General features: G+C 38.1%; 1 protein-coding gene across 1 annotated transcript in view; it reads right to left on the bottom strand.

Moving 5' to 3' along the window:
- The window catches only part of ITGB8 (integrin subunit beta 8), a 136,437-nt gene that overhangs the window by 42,973 nt on the left and 71,186 nt on the right, over nucleotides 1–22,278 (bottom strand). Inside the window, exon 9 of the mRNA XM_053715722.1 lies at nucleotides 1,269–1,403. Coding sequence (XP_053571697.1) covers nucleotides 1,269–1,403 — 135 coding nt within the window. The remainder of the gene's footprint in view (nucleotides 1–1,268; nucleotides 1,404–22,278) is intronic.

Below are 22,278 nucleotides of genomic sequence, written 5' to 3'. Positions count from 1 at the left end.
TCATTTACTCCAATATCTTTTCTATCGTGCAAAGATTAATGACATTTCTAGTACTGAACTTAGGACACAGTCAAAAATTTGGCAACGGCATATAATGATGAAAAATTTAACTCAAAGTGGAAAGTGCAGATGGAATCGTTTGACAGTTTTAATCTACAGTTTGTGTAATCATTTCTCATAACAGATGTGCAGGTCAAGCTAAGGCTACGTGCACTAAAGTTTTATAGGTGAGGCTTATTTGCAGAAGTTCATGCACTAAACAATCAGCCATAGTTTTTTTTTTTTTTTCAAAGAAACAATACTCATTACATCCATAATATCTATTGGGCAAAGTTTTTGCTTGAAACACAACGTCACAACAATATACTGAGAATATAAGAAGATGACAAATAAAAATAAAATGTATAATTAAATCTAAATAATCTAAATAATGTAAAGCCAACATCGTCTAGTTTGTTTACTTATAAAATTAGTATATACAGCACTAAGTTGTATGAAGCAACGTTTTGATTAGATATAGTTATTGTGTAAGCTACAATCTACAGTTATTTCCTTTTTAAATCTGCCCATTCAATTTCCTTATAAAACATAGATTAGCAAATATAAATTAAAGGAATAGCTATCTAAATATTAATATTAAGCAATGTACACATTTTTTTTGACCATTTTCAAATGCATAGCTGTGTGTGTATATGGTGATTAGTAGATATACAGAGAGACAGAGAGAGACACAATCTTTTCAATGGAACTTGAAATGCATAAGTGATCTCAAAAGGACATAAAACCCCAAAATGTTTCCTTCATGATTCAGACTTCATTCCAACCATCAATTTTACTTCGTTCTTATATTATTCTTTGTTGAAGAGCATACCTAGAATGAAAATGCCGAATGCACAAGTCTACTATATGGCAATAGTTTTCAAGAATGATTTAGAGCACTAGATGGCAACAATATTTTCCTAATATATAACATTGTTAAAACCATTCTTGCAAAACTGTTGCCACTTAGTGCTCCAGACATGTGCACAATCCTGAGCCCACCTACTTGATTTTCAACAAAAAATACCACGAGAATGCAGCCACTTTGAAAACAGAAGTAAAATGAAAAGATTTAAAAACTGTGCACTTTATCGGAATCATAAAGAAAGATTTTTGGTTTCAAATCTCTTTATGTTATATAAATGGACTTTTATTAAGAAATAAAAGTTCCTTCATGAAAATAAATGTTAGCAAATAGGTTTATTAAAAACTAAAATTTAAAATCTTACATTCTCATTGCTTTTAACACCCTTACAGCCTTCCATTCCTAAATGTCTACTTCCATCAGGACATATGGCAGTGACGTCAACGCGAACACCTTTCATAGGATTCTCCACTTGAATTTTCACTTCTGAGAGAAGTAACTGAAATGACACAACATGGAAGTTAAATTTGTGTTTTGTTTACAGAAGTATCCATCTTTTCTTTCAACTAAAATGAAAAGCTTATTTGTGAGAATCACTTGAATAGATGCACTGTTCCACTTATAAAGAACCCACTGTATATAATTTTTCTCTAGCTGGAAGGAAACTCAAAATTCTCAAACAGTACATTGTAGTTTTTGGAAATTTATGTCTTCCAGAACACAAATAAAACAAAGAGCAAATACAGGTTTTATTACAATGCTTTAATTTTGAAGCACTCTTTAGTAATGTTACAAGTGCCAGAAATCATGTGGATTAATCCACTGCACTTTTGGCATTTCATTTCCCCCTTCAAATTCCTCTATGAAATAGTTGTTTATATTATAATGTCATTGTGGTTTAACATTATGGAGGTCACCTATGTCTAAAAACAAATCTACAAGAATTTAGTATTTCATCATCAGATTATTATGGTAATATGGCCTTGTTCAGAATATGTTGTAGAGAAATATATGGCAACAGTTAAGAATGATAGCCTAGTTTCATGTAAAAAAAATAGTTTATCTAAAAGCTAGTTACATTTAAAGTGAAAGTAGCAGAAAGGACAAATCTGTGTACAACCAAGGGAATAATTGCACTTATTCAGTACAGAAACATCCAAAAAAAAAAACAAAGACGCAACACATGAATACACTTTGAAACACTGTCTTGTAGCTGAAACAGAAAATGATTTTGTACAATATGCCTTTAAAACAAACATGTTAATATGTTTTGAGTAAATAGAGGGCTAAATTACAAGTGGTGCACTAATATTAGCACGCACAATAAAAATAATTAATTTGTATGCCTATTCCAAGTTAAAAGTAAACAAGTTCGCTCGAGCACAATCAAATTTAACTTGTGATGGGCTAGCATGACTGAAGACCTCACATAAAAGGGTTAGGGCTAAAAAATAAAAAAATTAAAACATACTATTTTTTTTAATCATTTCTTTTTTTATTGAGGTGATACACACTTAATTGCAATATAAATTTCAATCAAAAAATAAATAGTACATTATTAAATACATGTTATACATATATCAACAAATATAAGATTATAAACAATAATCAAATAAGACTTAAATAATCTATAAATTATCTAGTCCACCTTTAATTTTTTTCCATTTTTATTTCTTGTCCTCGATTCTTTCCCCTTATTAACTTTTTAATAGTAAAGAAAAAACAAAACTATCTAGTCATTAATTTCAATGCAAGAAGATTCATTAAAAATAAAAATAATAATATTCCATCCTCTCCCCCTTCTCTCAACAATTAAAGGGACACTGAACCCAATTTTCTTTTGTGATTCAGATAAAGCATGCAATTGTAATCAACTTTCAAATTTACTGCTATTATCAATTTTTCTTCGAACTCTTGCTATCTTTATTTTAAAAAGAAGGCATCTAAGCTAAGGAGCCAGCAAACTTTTGGTTCAGAACCATGGACAGCACTTTTTTATTGGTGCTCTCCAATCAGCAAGGACAACCCAGTTTGTTCCCCAAATATGGGCCGGCATCTAAACTTACATTCTTGATTTTCAAATAAACATACCAAGAGAATGAAGAAAATGTGATCATAGAAGTAAATTAGAAAGTTGCTTAAAATTGCATGCTCTATCTGAATCACAAAAGAAAAAAATTGGGTTCAGTGTCCCTTTAATGATGAAAAATGTTGCCTTTTCTAACATCAGTGATTTTTTAAAAGGGTAAAGAATTTGTCTCTGAATACTTAGGTCTAGTGATTTTATGTAGCTTTCTCCCTATTTACATAAGAATCTCCAAATATTCCTATATGATTTAATTTTGATTCTAAATTGCTCCAAAATCATATAAGTATGGATTTTGTTGTAAAAACATCTTTAGAGTTGGAACTTTTTTGAGTTCCAACCAGTCAGAATTCTGTTTCTGTCTAGCGAATCTAATATTATTCGGATATGATAATCCATATACAGTCACCAATTTTTTAATCTCAGTTATCTTTAATATATTTAGTAAACCCACCAGCATAACTTCTTAATTGCAGGTAAGAAAAAAAAAAAGTGCCTATTTGGACAATTAAATAGTTTTGTTTTTCAAATAGTCAAAATCACAGAATGATAATTTTGAAAATTAATAAATTGATGTTTCTGAGTTAGGCCATTATCTTTCCATTCCCTAAAAACTGTGGAAGAATTCACCTCTGGGAAGTCTTGATTAACCTTCATCTGCAAATTAGTTGAAAACTAACAATTATTATCCAGTTTGCTAATTACTATGTTTGCATTACTATTACGGTTGTATAGATTGTCACTAAGTTTTAAATGTCCTTTGGATGATTATTTGAGGGAATATGGATTAAATGCATAAATGGTTTAACCATGACTTCAAGATCTACTATAGAGCTATAATTACTATGTGTCATCCAGTCTGCAACTAGTCTACTAAAACAAGCCCAGTGATACAATTCAGCCACCAATCAGCAAGCGCTACCCAAGTGCTGACCCAAAAATAAGATGGTTCCTTAGCTTATATTCCTGCTTTTTAAAATAAAGATACCAAGACAATGAAGAAAAATTTATAATAGCGGTAAATTAGAAAGCTGTTAAAATTGTATGCTTTATCTGATTCGTGAAAAAAAAAAAATTGGGTTTCATATCCCTTTAACTATTGCCCAGTAGTGCATTGCTGCTTCTTGACAAAGGATCCCAAGTAAATAAAGCAAATATGATTATAGAAATAAAGTGGAAAGTTGTTTAAAATTGTATTCTATCTGATTCATGAAAGAAAAAAATGTGGTTTTATTTCCTTTTAACATTCTTATTCCTCTCTCTCTCCTAGATTACAAGTTTTGCGCTAAACAGGGTGCGAAAATAACGCCAAAAATGTTGCGTTATTTCACTCTCCATATCGCTGCCATTACAAGTTACTGAAAAGCCTCTTTGTGCTGTGCTTTATGGTGTGTTAAGCTCCATACCACACAAAATCCCAGGGCTGATTTGACATGCTCGTGCATGCTTTCCCCCCATAGACATAAATGGGGAGAGAGTGTTAGAAAAAAACCTAACACCTGAAGTGCGGAATGAAAAATCTCCGTAATGCAACCCCATTGAGAGTGAGAGCTATCTCTTGTATTTTAATCAGCTTACTCTGCCTGCCTGCTTATAATAATTGGGATGCATGGTTGATATTTATTTAACTTGTGGTGTGTGAGATTGTGGATCTCGGCTATCATACCTAGATCTGTATCTGTGTTTAAGAAACAGGGAAAGATCATTGTAAAATAACTTCCGCTATAGAAAGAGTTTAGTTGAGAAAAATATATTAGGTAGACATGTGCGTTTAATTTCGTTCCGAATCAAAATTTGGACCAATTTGTCAAATTCGGAGCTTCGGATTGATTCAAATTAATTCTGCCTTATTACCCCCTTTATTCTATCTGCAACCCCATTGATGTCTATGGGGAAAAAAAGTTACGTTTAAACCTAAACACCCTAACATAAACCCCAAGTCTAAACACCCCTAATCCGCCGCCCCCGACACCTTAATAAAGTTATTAACCTCTAATCCACCACTCCAGACATAGCTGACACTAATAAAAGCTATTAACCCCTAATCTGCCGCTCCCCGACATCGCCACCACTAAATAAAATGATTAACCCCTAAAGCGCCGCTCCCCGACATCGCCGCCCCTAAATAAAATGATTAACCCCTAAACCTCTCGGCCCCCCACATCCATGCCACTAAATAAACTATTAACCCCCTAAACCGCCAGCCCCTGCATCGTAAAACACTAAATTAAACTATTAACCCCTAAACCTAACACCCCCCTAACTTTAAATTAAAATTACAATCCTATATAATAAAAGGCCAAGTGTGTTTGTCCGAAGCTGTCATGCGCAGTAGAGACTGAGCGCAAGGACAAACACACCTGGCCTTCCAACTGACCTCCTGGCGTCGTGTGGTGGAGTGGGCATGGCCAGGTGGGTGTGGAGTGGGCGTGACCGGGTGGGCGTGACATGTGCGTGGTCTGGCGTGGCGTGGCGTGGCCGGGTGTGACGCGGGCGGGGCCAGGTGCCGGGAGAGGGAGGGAGCAGAAAAGGCAGGGTGGATAGAGGGAGCAGAAGAGGGGGGATAGAGAGAGGGAGAGAGAGAAAGAGAGAGACAGCAAAAGAGAGAGGGGGAGAGAGACAGTAAAAGAGAGGGGGGAGAGAGACAGTAAAAGAGAGGGGGGAGAGACAGCAAAAGAGAGGGGGAGAGAGACAGCAAAAGAGAGGAGGGAGAGAGACAGCAAAAGAGAGGAGGGAGAGAGACAGCAAAAGAGAGGAGGGAGAGAGACAGCAAAATAGAGGAGGGAGAGAGACAGCAAAATAGAGGAGGGAGAGAGACAGCAAAAGAGAGGAGGGAGAGAGACAGCAAAAGAGAGGAGGGAGAGAGACAGCAAAAGAGAGGAGGGAGAGAGACAGCAAAAGAGAAGGGGAGAGAGAGACAGCAAAAGAGAGGGGGGAGAGAGACAGCAAAAGAGAGGGGGGAGAGAGACAGCAAAAGAGAGGGGGGGAGAGAGACAGCAAAAGAGAGGGGGGAGAGTGCGCAAAAGAGAGGGGGGAGAGTGCGCAAAAGAGAGGGGGAGAGTGCGCAAAAGAGAGGGGGGAGAGTGCGCAAAAGAGAGGTGGGAGAGTGCGCAAAAGAGAGGTGGGAGAGTGCGCAAAAGAGAGGGGGAGAGAGACAGCAAAAGAGAGGAGGGAGAGAGACAGCAAAAGAGAGGAGGGAGAGAGACAGCAAAAGAGAGGAGGGAGAGAGACAGCAAAAGAGAGTGAGGAGAGAGACAGTGAAAGAGAGGAGGGAGAGAGACAGCAAAAGAGAGGGGGAGAGAGACAGCGAAAGAGAGGGGGAGAGAGACAGCAAAAGAGAGGGGGAGAGAGACAGCAAAAGAGAGGGGGAGAGAGACAGCAAAAGAGAAGGGGGGAGAGAGACAGCAAAAGAGAAGGGGGGAGAGAGACAGCAAAAGAGAATGGGGAGAGAGACAGCAAAAGAGAAGGGGGAGAGAGACAGCAAAAGAGAAGGAGGAGAGAGACAGCAAAAGAAAGGGGGAGAGAGACAGCAAAAGAGAGGGGGAGAGAGACAGCAAAAGAGAGGGGGGAGAGAGACAGCAAAAGAGAGGGGGGAGAGAGACAGCAAAAGAGAGGGGGAGAGAGACAGCGAAAGAGAGGGGGGAGAGAGACAGCAAAAGAGAGGGGGAGAGAGACAGCAAAAGAGAGGGGGGGAGAGAGACAGCAAAAGAGAGGGGAGAGAGAGACAGCAAAAGAGAGGGGGGAGAGCGCAAAAGAGAGGGGGGAGAGTGCGCAAAAGAGAGGGGGGAGAGTGCGCAAAAGAGAGGGGGGAGAGTGCGCAAAAGAAAGGGGGAGAGTGCCCAAAAGAGAGGGGAGAGAGTGCGCAAAAGAGAGGGGGAGAGTGTGCAAAAGAGAGGGGGGAGAGAGACAGCAAAAGAGAGGAGGGAGAGAGACAGCAAAAGAGAGGGGGGAGAGAGACAGCAAAAGAGAGGAGGGAGAGAGACAGCAAAAGAGAGGGGGAGAGAGACAGCAAAAGAGAGGGGGGAGAGAGACAGCAAAAGAGAGCGGGGAGAGAGCACAAAAGAGAGGGGGAGAGAGACAGCAAAAGAGAGGGGGGGAGAGAGACAGCAAAAGAGAGGGAGGAGAGAGCACAAAAGAGAGGGGGAGAGTGTGCAAAAGAGAGGGGGGGAGAGTGCGCAAAATTAAAAACCTAACACTACGAAAAAAAATTAAATAATCTAAAATTACAAAAGATAATAAACACTAAATTACGAAAAATAAAAAACACTAAGCTTACAAAAAATAATAAACTAAATTATCAAAAATAAAAACAATTAAATCTAATCTAATAGCCCTATAAAAATAATAAAGCCCCCCCAAATAAAAACACCCCCTAACCTACAATAAACTACTAATAGCCCTTTAAAGGGCATTTTATAGGGCATTGCCCTAAGTTAAACAGCTCTTTTACCTGTAAAAAAAATATAAAGTCCTCCTAACAGTAATACTCACCACCCAACCAACAACCCCCCAAAATAAAAAAACTTAAGTCTAAAAAAAACCCTAAGCTACCCTTTGCCCCTAAAGGAGCATTTGTATGGACACTGCCCTTAAAAGGGCATTAAGCTCTTTTACAAGTGCCCATCCCTAATCTAAAAAACAAAACAAAAAAAAAAACACCCAAAAAAAACTAACTAACACTAACCCCATAAAATCTACTCACGGTTCTTGAAGTCCGGACATCCATCTTCATCCAGGCGGCAAGAAGTCTTCATCCATTTGAAACCTTCTATCTTCATCCTGGCGGCTCGGGTAAGGTTTATTTTTTATTTTTGTTTTTTTTTGTTTTTTTTTAGATTAGGGATGGGCACTTGTAAAACAGCTGAATGCCTTTTGAAGGGCTATGCCCATACAAATGCCTCTTAAGGGGCAAAGGGTAGTTTAGGATTTTTAGAGTTAGGTTTTTTTATTTTAGGGGGTTGGTTGGGTGGTGGGTTTTACTGTTGGGAGAACATTGTATTTTTTTACAGGTAAAAGAGATGTTTAACCTAGGACAATGCCCTATAAAAGGCCCTTTCAAGGGCTATTGGTAGTTTATTGTAGGTTAGGGGGGCTTTTTTATTTTTAGGTGTAATTTTTTTATTTTTGATAATTTCGTTTATTATTTTTTGTAAGCTTAGTGTTATTTATTTTTCGTAATTTAGTGTTTATTATTTTCTGTAATTTTAGATATTTTAATTTTTTTCGTAGTATTAGTTTTTTCAAATTTGTAATTTAGGCTTTTAATTGGTAGTATTTTTTTATTTTATTAGAATAGTTATGTTAGGTTAATTTATAGTTTAATGTTAGGTTTATTTTTACTTCACAGGTAAGTTTTTATTTATTTAAATATAGTTATATTGTAATTTTAATTTAAAGTTAGGGGGTGTTAGGTTTAGGGGTTAATAGTTTAATTTAGTGTTTTGGAATGTGGGGGTGCGGTGGTCTAGCGGTTAATAGGTTTAGTTTAGTAGTTATGATGTGGGGGGCTGGAGGTTTATGGGTTAATACTTTATTATAGTGTTGGCGCAGTGGAGGGGAGGTTTAGGGGTTAATAGGTTTATTTAGGTGTCAGTGATGTCGGGGAGCGGCGGATTAGGGCTTAATAATTTATTAGTGTTGGCGATGTTGGGGAGCGGCGGTTTAGGGGTTAATATATTTAATATAGTGTTGGCGATGTGGGTGGGTGGCAGATTAAGGGTTAATAACTTTATTTAATAGTCGTGATGTGCGTGGGCACAGATTAAGGGTTAATAAGTTTTAAATAGTGTTTGCGATGCTCAAGGGCGGCAGTTTAGGGGTTAATAGGTAGTTTATAGGTGTTTGTGTACTTTGTAATATTTTTGTTTAGTTTTGTGAAACATTTTTGTTACACAAAATCCATAACTACTGCTCTCAGATCGCGGTATGGATCGTGTCGGTATAGGCGCAAGCATTTTAGCCGGACCGCACAACCTGTAATACCGGCACTATGGAAATCCCACACAAAAACGTAATCTAGGTGTCAGTGAGCCACAAAGACACATTTAAGAATCATATGTTTATTATGCGTAATTTAAATGACTAGATAACATAATGTATGATTACCTTATAAATTCCTTTATTTCTTAGTGGTGAGAGCCCATGAAATTCCTTACTGTTGGGAATGCATCACCTGGCCACCACTTCCTACTTTACTGACCCTCCAAGTATTATGTATAGCCAGGATAAGGAGGAAGAAGTAAGAAAGATGGTAGGGTAAAGAGATGCAAACTAGAAATGCCACCAACTAAGAAATTGGGCGGGTTTGTGGACTCTCCTCCCCAAGAAAGAAAGGAGTAAGGTAAGCATAAATTATGTTTTCTTTCTAATGGTGGTGAGAGTTCACAAAATTCCTTACTTTTTGGAATCAATTTCCAAGCTGTGGAGTCCTGAAAATATGAGTGAGACAAAGGAAAAAGAAGGCAGGCAGCTATTTTTTAGAAATCACTGCCTGAAAAACCTTCCTTCCAAAAGGTACCTGTTTCAAGGCAAACGCATAAAATTGATAAAGTTATGTGAAAGTAAACAAAACTGACCCATATGCAACCTTTGTAATTGTGTTCTAATGAGGCCTCATGAATAAAGACTCAAAAAGTCTGAAGAAGATTAAGCCGCAATACCTAAAAAAGGCAGATACAGCCCACCTCCAAGTAAGGCTTGAGAATCACAGTTCTTAACCATAAAGCTAAAGAAAAAAATTGCTCCTTTCAATCCTTAGGTTAACCTGAAAAACAGATCAAAACAAGTTTAAAGACTGACAAAAATCCTTATCGGCCTGTAAATAAAATTTCAGGGCCACGACTACATCCAGAGCATGCAATAAACTCTCCTAATAAGATTCCGCATCAGGACATAAAAAGAAAACTTGCATACAAAGAGAGAAGCGCTCTACCAGGAACGAACAACAGCTCAGTGGCTTGTTCTATGGCGATTTACCACCCGGAAGCAGCCTCTTTTAGACCAGTGTGCTTTTCACAGAAGAAAACTTTCCTGAAGTATATCAGTCTGATCCCGCCAAGTAAGGTCAGTCCAGCCCCGAAATACCAGGCAATTCTCCTCTGAACAAGGAACATGACAACCCCAGACGATCGTTTCGGCCTTCTATGGGCCTCGTCAGTGAGGTGCAGCCACATTCCTCTAAGCACACTGGGCAAGGAGTCCACGTCTGGTTTCCCCCTTCACCCATAGGGAGACTTCCCCAGGGTCATAATAATTTGCATACAAAGAGAGAAGCGCTCTACCAGGAACGAACAACAGCTCAGTGGCTTGTTCTATGGCGATTTACCACCCGGAAGCAGCCTCTTTTAGACCAGTGTGCTTTTCACAGAAGAAAACTTTCCTGAAGTATATCAGTCTGATCCCGCCAAGTAAGGTCAGTCCAGCCCCGAAATACCAGGCAATTCTCCTCTGAACAAGGAACATGACAACCCCAGACGATCGTTTCGGCCTTCTATGGGCCTCGTCAGTGAGGTGCAGCCACATTCCTCTAAGCACACTGGGCAAGGAGTCCACGTCTGGTTTCCCCCATCACCCATAGGGAGACTTCCCCAGGGTCATAATAATTTGCATACAAAGAGAGAAGCGCTCTACCAGGAACGAACAACAGCTCAGTGGCTTGTTCTATGGCGATTTACCACACGGAAGCAGCCTCTTTTAGACCAGTGTGCTTTTCACAGAAGAAAACTTTCCTGAAGTATATCAGTCTGATCCCGCCAAGTAAGGTCAGTCCAGCCCCGAAATACCAGGCAATTCTCCTCTGAACAAGGAACATGACAACCCCAGACGATCGTTTCGGCCTTCTATGGGCCTCGTCAGTGAGGTGCAGCCACATTCCTCTAAGCACACTGGGCAAGGAGTCCACGTCTGGTTTCCCCCATCACCCATAGGGAGACTTCCCCAGGGTCATAATAATTTGCATACAAAGAGAGAAGCGCTCTACCAGGAACGAACAACAGCTCAGTGGCTTGTTCTATGGCGATTTACCACCCGGAAGCAGCCTCTTTTAGACCAGTGTGCTTTTCACAGAAGAAAACTTTCCTGAAGTATATCAGTCTGATCCTGCCAAGTAAGGTCAGTCCAGCCCTGAAATACCAGGCAATTCTCCTCTGAACAAGGAACATGACAACTCCAGACGATCGTTTCGGCCTTCTATGGGCCTCGTCAGTGAGGTGCAGCCACATTCCTCTAAGCACACTGGGCAAGGAGTCCACGTCTGGTTTCCCCCATCACCCATAGGGAGACTTCCCCAGGGTCATAATAATTTGCATACAAAGAGAGAAGCGCTCTACCAGGAACGAACAACAGCTCAGTGGCTTGTTCTATGGCGATTTACCACCCGGAAGCAGCCTCTTTTAGACCAGTGTGCTTTTCACAGAAGAAAACTTTCCTGAAGTATATCAGTCTGATCCCGCCAAGTAAGGTCAGTCCAGCCCCGAAATACCAGGCAATTCTCCTCTGAACAAGGAACATGACAACCCCAGACGATCGTTTCGGCCTTCTATGGGCCTCGTCAGTGAGGTGCAGCCACATTCCTCTAAGCACACTGGGCAAGGAGTCCACGTCTGGTTTCCCCCATCACCCATAGGGAGACTTCCCCAGGGTCATAATAATTTGCATACAAAGAGAGAAGCGCTCTACCAGGAACGAACAACAGCTCAGTGGCTTGTTCTATGGCGATTTACCACCCGGAAGCAGCCTCTTTTAGACCAGTGTGCTTTTCACAGAAGAAAACTTTCCTGAAGTATATCAGTCTGATCCCGCCAAGTAAGGTCAGTCCAGCCCCGAAATACCAGGCAACTCTCCTCTGAACAAGGAACATGACAACCCCAGACGATCGTTTCGGCCTTCATAAAAAGAAAACACCTTAGGTATGAAACCAGACAAAGTTCCCAGAACTGCTTGTCCCAAACAGACACCAGATACCAAGGATTGCAAGAGAGAGCTGATAACTCAAAGACTCTAGCTTCCCCTGCTCTTAAGCTAGGCAACAAAAATACTGGGTGGGTCAGAAAAGTAGAAGAGATATTAAAGATTTTGATGTAGGGTGTCTTTGCCTCCTCTTGGTGGTCAGGTGATGAATTCCCAACAGTAAGGAATTGCATGGTCTCTCACCACCATTAGAAAGAAAATTGCAAATAAGGGATGAATTAAACTGAGTCTCAAAAACAGCTCCAATAATGTACATCCAAAGAAGGTAGAAAATAATAAAAGGTTGTACTCGTAGGCAAACTCTCTTTTATGCAGGAAACATTACATCTCTCTCAGGGTTATTACTCAAAGACTTGGTTGTGATTTGTCATTTTCAGGTAGCTCCTATAGCTCCCGGAAGTAATCAGGTAGGGCATAACAAAAACAGCTTGTAAGAGATCAAACTAAAATATTGGTTTATGATGAGCAAAACAATACTGGTCCCTAAAAATTTAAAATAAACAGAATTGCAATAGAACAGATAAACAGTCCCTCTCTCCCGTGTTCATGTAGGATGTAAATTTATAAAGTAGAACAAAATATTAAAAATTATACTTATAATGTAATAAAGAGAGAGGAGACAGGGGAGAGAAAAAAGAGAATTAATGACAAAAAAGCACAATAGAATTGTTTCTATTGCGTACCATGCTTGTAAACAGAAAAAAATGAAAAAAACATATGCAAATGACCACTCATCTGCCTCCACATCAATATTATGAGATGCTAATGAGAGAAAAAGATAGGGATATAATCTCTTCTTTGTGCTGCTTAGATAACATTTTTTCATTCCAAGAAGAATGAGATTAATTCTCCTGCTCAACTGTTCCAAAACTGATCTGGCTTAGGTCCGGTGAATTTGTAGGACAGATTATCTAATGCATCACTTCTTCACTTTCCTTTGTCAAATACGTAGCTCTTACACAAATTGGAGGTTTTGGATCATTGTCCCGTTTAGAAAACAAATGATGACCCAACTAAGCACAAACTAAATGGGATGGTATACAGCTGCAGAATGCTGTGATAGACATGCTGGTTAAGTGTGCTATCAATATTAACTAAATCACCAATGGTGACACCTGCACCCCTATGCTTTATAGTTTGAACCCCTTAACCAGACATCATCAGTTCACCATTTCTGCTTCTCATAAAGATACTGTGGTTGTAACAAAAAATCTCAAATTGAATTCATCAAAGGATAGGGTACTACTGTGTTCTGAAATCAACTGACTGTGTTCATTGGCCCAAAAATTTTCCCTCTTCTTATTTTCCGTCTTCAGTAGTGGTTAATATGTAGCAATTCGACCATGAAAGCCTAATTTTCTCCATATATTCTGAACCGTTGATCTATCTGCAGTTTGAACTCAATGAAAAATGTATTTGGTCTCTATTCTGAAGCCCTGTTGTTTGGCCATTTCTGAGACTGTTGGCTCTAATAAACTTTTCCTGTGTAGCATAGGTAACTCATGGTCTGCCTTTCCTGTGGCAACCCTCATGAGAGGCTGTTTCATAATAGCCATGTTATGAACTACCAGAACCAGAAATAATGGCCTTCAACCAAATTGGACAATTTTACCAATCTACTGGCATTTGATGTTAATGAGAAAACAATTTCCACATAATGTGCTCCATTTACTAAATTACGTAAGCGGCTTTTAAACCATTGTGGGCATGTGAGCATGATTTCCACATGCAAGCCTGCTTTCTGCAATGTAAGAAGCAGCGGTCATTAGATTAATTAAATTCCCCCCTAATATGCTTGCTCTGGGGTGATTAACAGGTCCTCTCATGCAAGAAGGGGGCAGCATTACACACTCTACCTAGTGTATAATGGTAAATACAGGCAACAGATGTACAAGGTCCGCTGCCTGGTCAATGCAAAGCCGCATGGACAGGTTCTCAAGCTGGTTATTAGTATATGAGGCCCAATACATTTTAAAGGAACACATTTAATATGTGTGCCTTAAATAGAGTGATAGAAAAAACTTATAAAGTAGTGCTAAATATAAAAAAAACACATTTATTATATAATAAAGATAGAATTAGAGACAGGGAGAGACATGGAGAGAGAGAGGGGAGAATGAATGGAAAATAGAGCTGTATTTATTGTTTAGTATATGAACAAATAAAATTGAATAAAACATATATAAATGACCACTCATCCTGCTTCCACCTCAATATTATGAAGTGTCAATGAGAGCCTAATAAAGGGATGTAATCCCTTATATGTGGTCCTTCCTAAAAGAATAAGATCAAGTTATTTAGGAGGCCCCAACATCTTTGTTCCCATTAAACATGCAATATATGATATAGGCAAACTATCCAGTCCCAGCTTCCACTATTAAAAGTGAAAGCTATCGCCTAGATTTAGAGTTTTGTTGGTAAAGACCCGCGGTGCTAACGCTGCTTTTTTTTCCAGCGCACCCTTAAGACAACGCTGGAATTTAGAGTTGTCTGAATGGCTGCGTTAGCCTCAGAAAAGGGAGCGCTGAGCATAATTTAGCTCCACTTCAACCCTCAATACCAGCGTTGCCTATGGTAGCGGTAAGCTGGAAAAACGTGCTTGTGCACGATATCCCCATAGGAAACAATGGGGCTGAGATGGCTGAAAAAAAACCTAACACCTGCAAAAAAGCAGCGTTCAGCTCCTAACGCAGCCCCATTGTTTCCTATGGGGAAACACTTTCTAAGTCTACACCTAACACCCTAACATGAACCCTGAGTCTAAACACCCCTAACCTTACACTTATTAACCCCTAATCTGCCGCTCCAGACGCTGACACCTACATTATATTATTAACCCCTAATCTGCCGCTCCAGACACCGCCGCAACCTACATTATAGCTATGAACCCCTAATCTACTGCCCCTAACATCGCCGACACCTATATTATATTTATTACCCCCTAATCTGCCCCCCCAACGTCGCCACCACATACCTACACTTATTAACCCCTAATCTGCCGACCGGACCTCGCCGCCACTATAATAAATGTATTAACCCTAAACCGCCGTACTCCCGCCTCGCAAACACTATAATAAATTTTATTAACCCCTAATCTGCCCTCCCTAACATCGCGCCACCTACCTACAAATATTAACCCCTAATCTGCTGTCCCCACCGTCGCCGCTACTATAATAAAGTTATTAACACCCCCCTAACTTAAATATAATTTAAATTAAACGAAATAAATTTACAATCATTACATAAATTATTCCTATTTAAAACTAAATACTTACCTATAAAATAAACCCTAATATAGCTACAATAGTTACATTGTAGCTATTTTAGGATTTATATTTATTTTACAGGCAACTTTGTATTTATTTTAACTAGGTACAATAGCTATTAAATAGTTAATAACTATTTAATAGCTACCTAGTTAAAATAATTACAAAATTACCTGTAAAATAAATCCTAACCTAAGTTACAAATACACCTAACACTACACTATCAATAAATTAATTAAATAAATTAACTACAATTAGCTAAACTAAAATACAATTAAATAAACTAATCTATAATACAAAAAAAAAATACTAAATTACAGAAAATATTTTTTTTTACAAGAAGTTTAAACTAATTACACATAATTTAAGCCCCATAATAAAATTAAAAAAAAACCCCAAAATAATAAAATGCCCTACCCTATTCTAAATTACAAAGTAATCAGCTCTTTTACAGCCCTTAAAAGGGCCTTTTGCGGGGCATTGCCACAAAGTAATCAGCTCTTTTACCTGTAAAAAAAAATACAACCCCCCCAACATTAAAACCCCCCACCCAAACCCCCCTTAAATAAACCTAACACTAACCCCCTGAAGATCTCCCTACCTTGAGTCGTCTTCACCCAGCTGAGCCGAATTCTTCATCCAAGCGGAGCAAGAAGATGTCCTCCATCCGGTAGAAGTCTTCATCCAAGCGGGGCAAGAAGAGGTCCTCCATCCTGTAGAAGTCTTCATCCAAGCGGGGCAAGAAGAGGTCCTCCATCCGGTAGAAGTCTTCATCCAAGCGGGGTCTTCTATCTAGATTGAACTTCAATCTGATTGGCTGATTGAATCAGCCAATCAGATTTTTTTTACCTTAATTCCGATTAGCTGATAGAATCCTATCAGCCAATCGGAATTCGAGGGACGCCATCTTGGATGACGTCCCTTAAAGGAACCGTCATTCATTGTTAGTCCGTCGGTTGAAGAGGATGGCTTCACGTCGGCTGGCTGGAAGATGGCTCCACTCCGGATGGATGAAGATAGAAGATGCCGCTTGGATGAAGACTTCTACCGGATGGAGGACCTCTTCTTGCCTCGCTTGGATGAAGACTTCTACAGGATGGAGGACCTCTTCTTGCCCCGCTTGGATGAAGACTTCTACCGGATGGAGGACATCTTCTTGCTCCGCTTGGATGAAGAATTCGGCTCGGCTGGGTGAAGACGACTCAAGGTAGGGAGATCTTCAGGGGGTTAGTGTTAGGTTTATTTAAGGGGGGTTTGGGTGGGTTAGAGTAGGGGTATGTGGGTGGTGGGTTTTAATGTTAAGGGGGTTGTATTATTTTTACAGGTAAAAGCTGATTACTTTGGGGCAATGCCCCGCAAAAGGCCCTTTTAAGGGCTGGTAAAAGAGCTGATTACTTTTTAATTTAGAATAGGGTAGGGCATTTTATTATTTTGGGGGGCTTTTTTATTTTATTAGGGGGCTTAGATTAGGTGTAATTAGTTTAAACTTCTTGTAAAAAAAAAAAAAAATTTCTGTAATTTAGTGTTTGTTTTTTTTGTATTATAGATTAATTTATTTAATTGTTTAATTTTAGTTTAGCTAATTGTAGTTAATTTATTTAATTCATTTATTGATAGTGTAGTGTTAGGTGTATTTGTAACTTAGGTTAGGATTTATTTTACAGGTAATTTTGTAATTATTTTAACTAGGTAGCTATTAAATAGTTATTAACTATTTAATAGCTATTGTACCTAGTTAAAATAAATACAAAGTTGCCTGTAAAATAAATATAAATCCTAAAATAGCTACAATGTAACTATTAATTATATTGTAGCTATATTAGGGTTTATTTTATAGGTAAGTATTTAGTTTTAAATAGGAATAATTGATTTAATGATAGTAAATTGATTTCGTTTAATTTAAATTATATTTAAGTTAGGGGGTGTTAGGGTTAGGGTTAGACTTAGGTTTAGGGGTTAATAACTTTATTATAGTAGCGGCGACGGTGGGGGCGGCAGATTAGGGGTTAATATTTGTAGGTAGGTGGCGGCGATGTTAGGGAGGGCAGATTAGGGGTTAATACAATTTATTATAGTGTTTGCGAGGCAGGAGTACGGCGGTTTAGGGGTTAATACATTTATTATAGTGGCGGCGAGGTCCGGTGGGCAGATTAGGGGTTAATAAGTGTAGGTAGGTGGTGGTGGCGGCGACGTTGGGGGGGCAGATTAGGGGTTAATAAATATAATATAGGTGTCGGCGATGTTAGGGGCAGCAGATTAGGGGTTCATAGGGATAATGTAGGTTGCGGCGGTGTCCGGAGCAGCAGATTAGGGGTTAAAAAAAATTATTATAGGGTTTGTGATGTGAGGGGGCCTTGGTTTAGGGGTTCATAGGTAGTTTATGGGTGTTAGTGTACTTTATAGCACAGTAGTTTAGAGCTTTATGTTCCCGCGTTAGCCCATAAAGCTCTTAACTACTGACTTTTTTGATGGTAGGAGTCTTGTCGGTAGAGGCTCTACCGCTCACTTCTTCCTAGACTCATAATACCAGCGTTAGGCAAATCCCATTGAAAAGATAGGATATGCAATTGACGTAAGGGGATCTGCGGTAGCCTCGAGTCACGGAAAGAAGTGAGCAGTAGACCCTTTCCTGTCTGACTCTAAATACCAGCGGGCGGTAAAAAGCAGCGTTAGGACCCCTTAACGCTGCTTTTGACGGCTAACGCCAAACTCTAAATCTAGGCCTATGTTTGTTAGTGCAAATTGAAAATTCTTAGTATGCCCACCATTTGCCTTGACTGCTTTAACTCTGTCATTGTTTGTACAAGTGTGTGCAGAACTTTACTATCCATTTTACTCCAGCACTAGAGTACTCCAAAGGGTATCTAGAGTATTCACAGATTGTTTCAACTTTTGAAATGTTCACAAAGATGTTCAAAGGGGTTGTGGTCCAGTGATTATGGAGAGAATGCCATTCCTATTAATATCTTGCCCTTTCTTGGATTTCAGATATGCCTGGCACAGTTTCAATCTGTGTTTAGAATTGCTTTCCTGCTGGCTAACAAACCTTTCCACACAATTTAGAAGGGAAGGCATGCCTCTGCAGAATAAAATGGCACTTTTTTGGTCAAAGTGTAGTTATCTTGTGCAAGTCACCATCTCCATAACAGGCAAATCATTCCCAAGTCATATTTAATTCTAGGTTTTACACACAATGGTGTTTGCCTCTTCAATAATTCCATTACTTCACATGAACTTTAATAATTGCAACCAGAATTTTAAATTTAGATTTTTCAGTTAACAGGATTCTTTTTTCAGTTTTCCACTGTGAAATGCTGCACTGTTTGGTCTATGCTAAACTTTTACATTTGTTTTTTTGATGAATAAACAGATTAGTTGCCACTACTCTTCTGCGCTTTGATAGTCATTTTTTATTGTGCTTTTCCTTACTGGTTAAAACGCTCCTGGTTCTGCTGGGCTTGAATTCTGAATGCAGATACTGTTCCAGTCCATAATGATTTAAGCTTGATATACTAGGATTTTGATGGTGTAGTCACTTGAAGTCTTGCTCTGTAGTCTTGCTCTGGATGAAAATTATTTTGTTTCAGAAAATCTTTTCAATGTGCATTGCACTACTCCATTATAAATATTCAACTTAGCTGCAATGTGATGCTGGGAACGTTTTTCAGTGCTCAGGAGAACTTATCCTCAAATTGCTTCACTAAGCTTTTTTCACTTAATTACAAACAGTATTTCTAGTTGTTCTTCATCAAAGCCCTAACAGGAGCACTAGTAGAAGTACCAAGAAGACCACAATAAAATAAGTAGTACCAGGTGTTAATCGTTAAAAGACAATTACATTTCATATTTGTGCTAGGATGTTACTATTTGAATTAAATACAAATGGTGTGAAGAGAATATTCATATAAAATATGATAAAGAGGGAGAGCTCACTTTTAAATCTTATGCATATGTTATATAGGGCAGGTGCAAACTAGAGTAAATTCTATACAAAACAGCAGAAAGGGAGTAGATACTTCAAATAAGAAGTCTCTAAAAGTCTAGGAAAGACAGCACAACTGCACAGAAATCAAAAAAGACCAGATATGCCAAAAATACAAAACACACTTTAATATACTAATGTAATAACACACACACACATACAAGGGATCGCTTAGTGTCACATAAATGAAACGGGCTTTAGAAATGTCTGGTGCACCAAAGAGAACAAAGAAATAAAGTCAGATTCTCTAGTTGCAATTATGTATGACTGTATAAGGGTAATCCAAAGTTATAAAGGCAATGAGATGTACAATGAATAATTCACAGTCCCAAAGGTGCCACAAAGCCAGAAAAGACAGGCATCATCCCCACACTGAAGGTTTGTAACAGATACGCTAGCATAGAAAAGAGGAGCCTTATATGTACATGTATCAACAGGTATGACCACCGTTCAAGCGTCCTCCAACAAAACCAGTCATAATATATAGTACCTGTCTTCTTTACGCAAGTGCTCCTAACTTCACTGCTGTATTTGTGTTGTTAAGTCATAGGCACAGGGAAAAATATTGCATTTCGTATCATTATAGGCACAGGGAAAAACATTACTTTTCTGATAACAGAAATACCATATTTTAAAATTGCAAAATATCCTATAAAAGTCTGTTCAATGTGTAAAACCTGTTTTCAAAAGACTTCCTCCTCAGCCCCACCATTGTTAAAACTTTTGTTACATCCAGTCTCTAAAATTGACTCAAGCTACACAATTTGTTTTTAAGACCTTATCGACACCATTTAATGAAAATTAAACATTTGTCCATAAAAGTAACAAGACTTTTGCCAGGAAGAACCCCTGTTGTTTGTAAACACAACAAGAGACCAAAAATCAGATAACAAAAGCATTTGTCCAGGAGTTACCTGAACAGGAAATCACCTGGGGTGGCTTTATCAACAGAACAGAGAGGACTGTTGTCCCAACTCAAAAGGTTGTCTAGGAACTTTGGTGGATGGAATTAAAAACAAATGGACCCTCACTCATATGTTAATGGGATACCTGCTGGCTTAAAGGCCAATTCAGACAACTCCCTAGCATAAAAAAGATACATTTGTTTGGAAGAGACATGTAAAAATTACCAGTATTGCATTATGTGTGTATAAGGATCATGTGTTTTTAAAATAACTATTTAAAAATCTGTTAACTATATGTATATATATGTTAAATATGGAATTAATTATATGTAACAAACAGTATGATATAAATATGTATATATATATATATATATAAATATATATATATATATATGTAACTTGTACATTTATGGGACTTGTATGTAAATATATATACTGATTACCTGACCAAATTATACTCCCAGGAATCATCATGAGGAGTCATGACAGATTAAGATATACATATAATGATAAACTATTGTAAAATACTATATAATTCATTATGCCTCATCTGTAACATACACTTATATATGAGATGCCTACATTAAACTGGTACATTTTAGTTAAACAAAAAAAATATTAAATTAAATATATTTGCATGCTTGTAAGTAGACATGGATGTATGTATGCATATGTATAAATATATATATATATGTGTATGACCAGTTCACTTTTATAGCACAACTCACCATCGCCATCTTGTGGTGAATTAGTAAAAGTATAACCCACTATACTTAACATTGGATGAATTATTCCCAAAAGTTAATTAGCATCCATCCAATCACAGCATTATAGATCCTCACACATCTGTGAATGGCTGTAAGAGATTAGGGCAGAGTTATAGTTCAGGATAAATTGGGTCACTGAGCATTCACAGACACTCTGGGTTGCATAAAAGTGAGGGAGAAGTTCTGTCCAATTGTCCCCTGAAATAGAATTTTGAATCCTGGCTGTACCCATCTCATATTTTTGGTATCCTTGGAACCTTTTTGACTATTTTTCCTGTGGATTAAGAGATTTTGTGGGACCAAATGCAGAGGAAACACACAGCTTGACTAGTGATAACCCAGGGCTTGGAGGAGCAAACATTTGGGGAAGTATAAAAAGTCTTTAATTATATATAAGTGGTTGTTGCATTTCAGGTCCTTATTAAGATTTGTATTAGATTATTAAAGGCCTAATTTTTATATGTACTTACCCCCATAGACTGGGTCATATTTGTCCAGGAATCTAATTCAGCTACCAATATCAGAAAATCTTGTTACATATATTGTTCACTTAATTCAGTTTATTGTAAGAAAAACCCTGGTTTTGTGTTTAAGTATATTTTATTTTAGTAGTTTTATATTCCCCAAGATTGAGACTTGTTGAGGCATTAGAGAGGTTCTTATGCGTTCCTTCGGCTGTAGATATACATTCTGAATCTGACTGATTGCATTGTATTTTTAAGTTACCAAAACCTAATTTTAATGATAATATTTGGCTAAGATTATATTAAATAACCGTTGTTAGTAACACATACTGCATAATTGGTCCATGCTGGTTCATTTTACCTTGTAATAGATTTCACTGTTAGATTTGTACCCATAGGGTTAAAAACTAAGCAAAATAGTAGATTTCATTTCATATTGTATCAGAGAATTTGTTTTGTGTATAATTAAATGGTATATCGCTTGTTAGTAGCTTGTTTAATGTTTAATACATCTGTATATATTTTTCCAAACTGAATCCTCTTTACTCCACAAATATAATTTGCCGTTTTAAAAAGATATCACCTGATTAGAACTACTAAAAAATAATACAAATATATTGGAGGTTACCGCTGAGATAGTTTTAATTATATCTGTAACCTTATATAAAATATATAACACGGAGGTTACTGCGGAGATAGTCATAATTAATATTGTATTCTAAAATATATAACAGTGTGCTGCCTTCCGGCGTGATCCTGTACATGGGGGGATCCTATGTGGGTAAAAAGCTTCTTTGTTCAGCAGCGAAGTTAGGAGGAGCATTTGAGTAAAGGAGACAGGTACTATATATTATGACTGGTTTTGTTGGAGGACACTTGAACGGTGGTCATACCTGTTGATACGTGTACATATAAGGCTCCTCTTTTCTATGCTAGC

The sequence above is a fragment of the Bombina bombina genome, chromosome 5 (assembly GCF_027579735.1).
Source record: "Bombina bombina isolate aBomBom1 chromosome 5, aBomBom1.pri, whole genome shotgun sequence".
NCBI classification, from domain to species: Eukaryota; Metazoa; Chordata; class Amphibia; order Anura; family Bombinatoridae; genus Bombina; species Bombina bombina.
The sequence above is the reverse complement of the archived record's forward strand: the minus strand, read 5'-3'. Positions and strand labels throughout refer to the sequence as shown.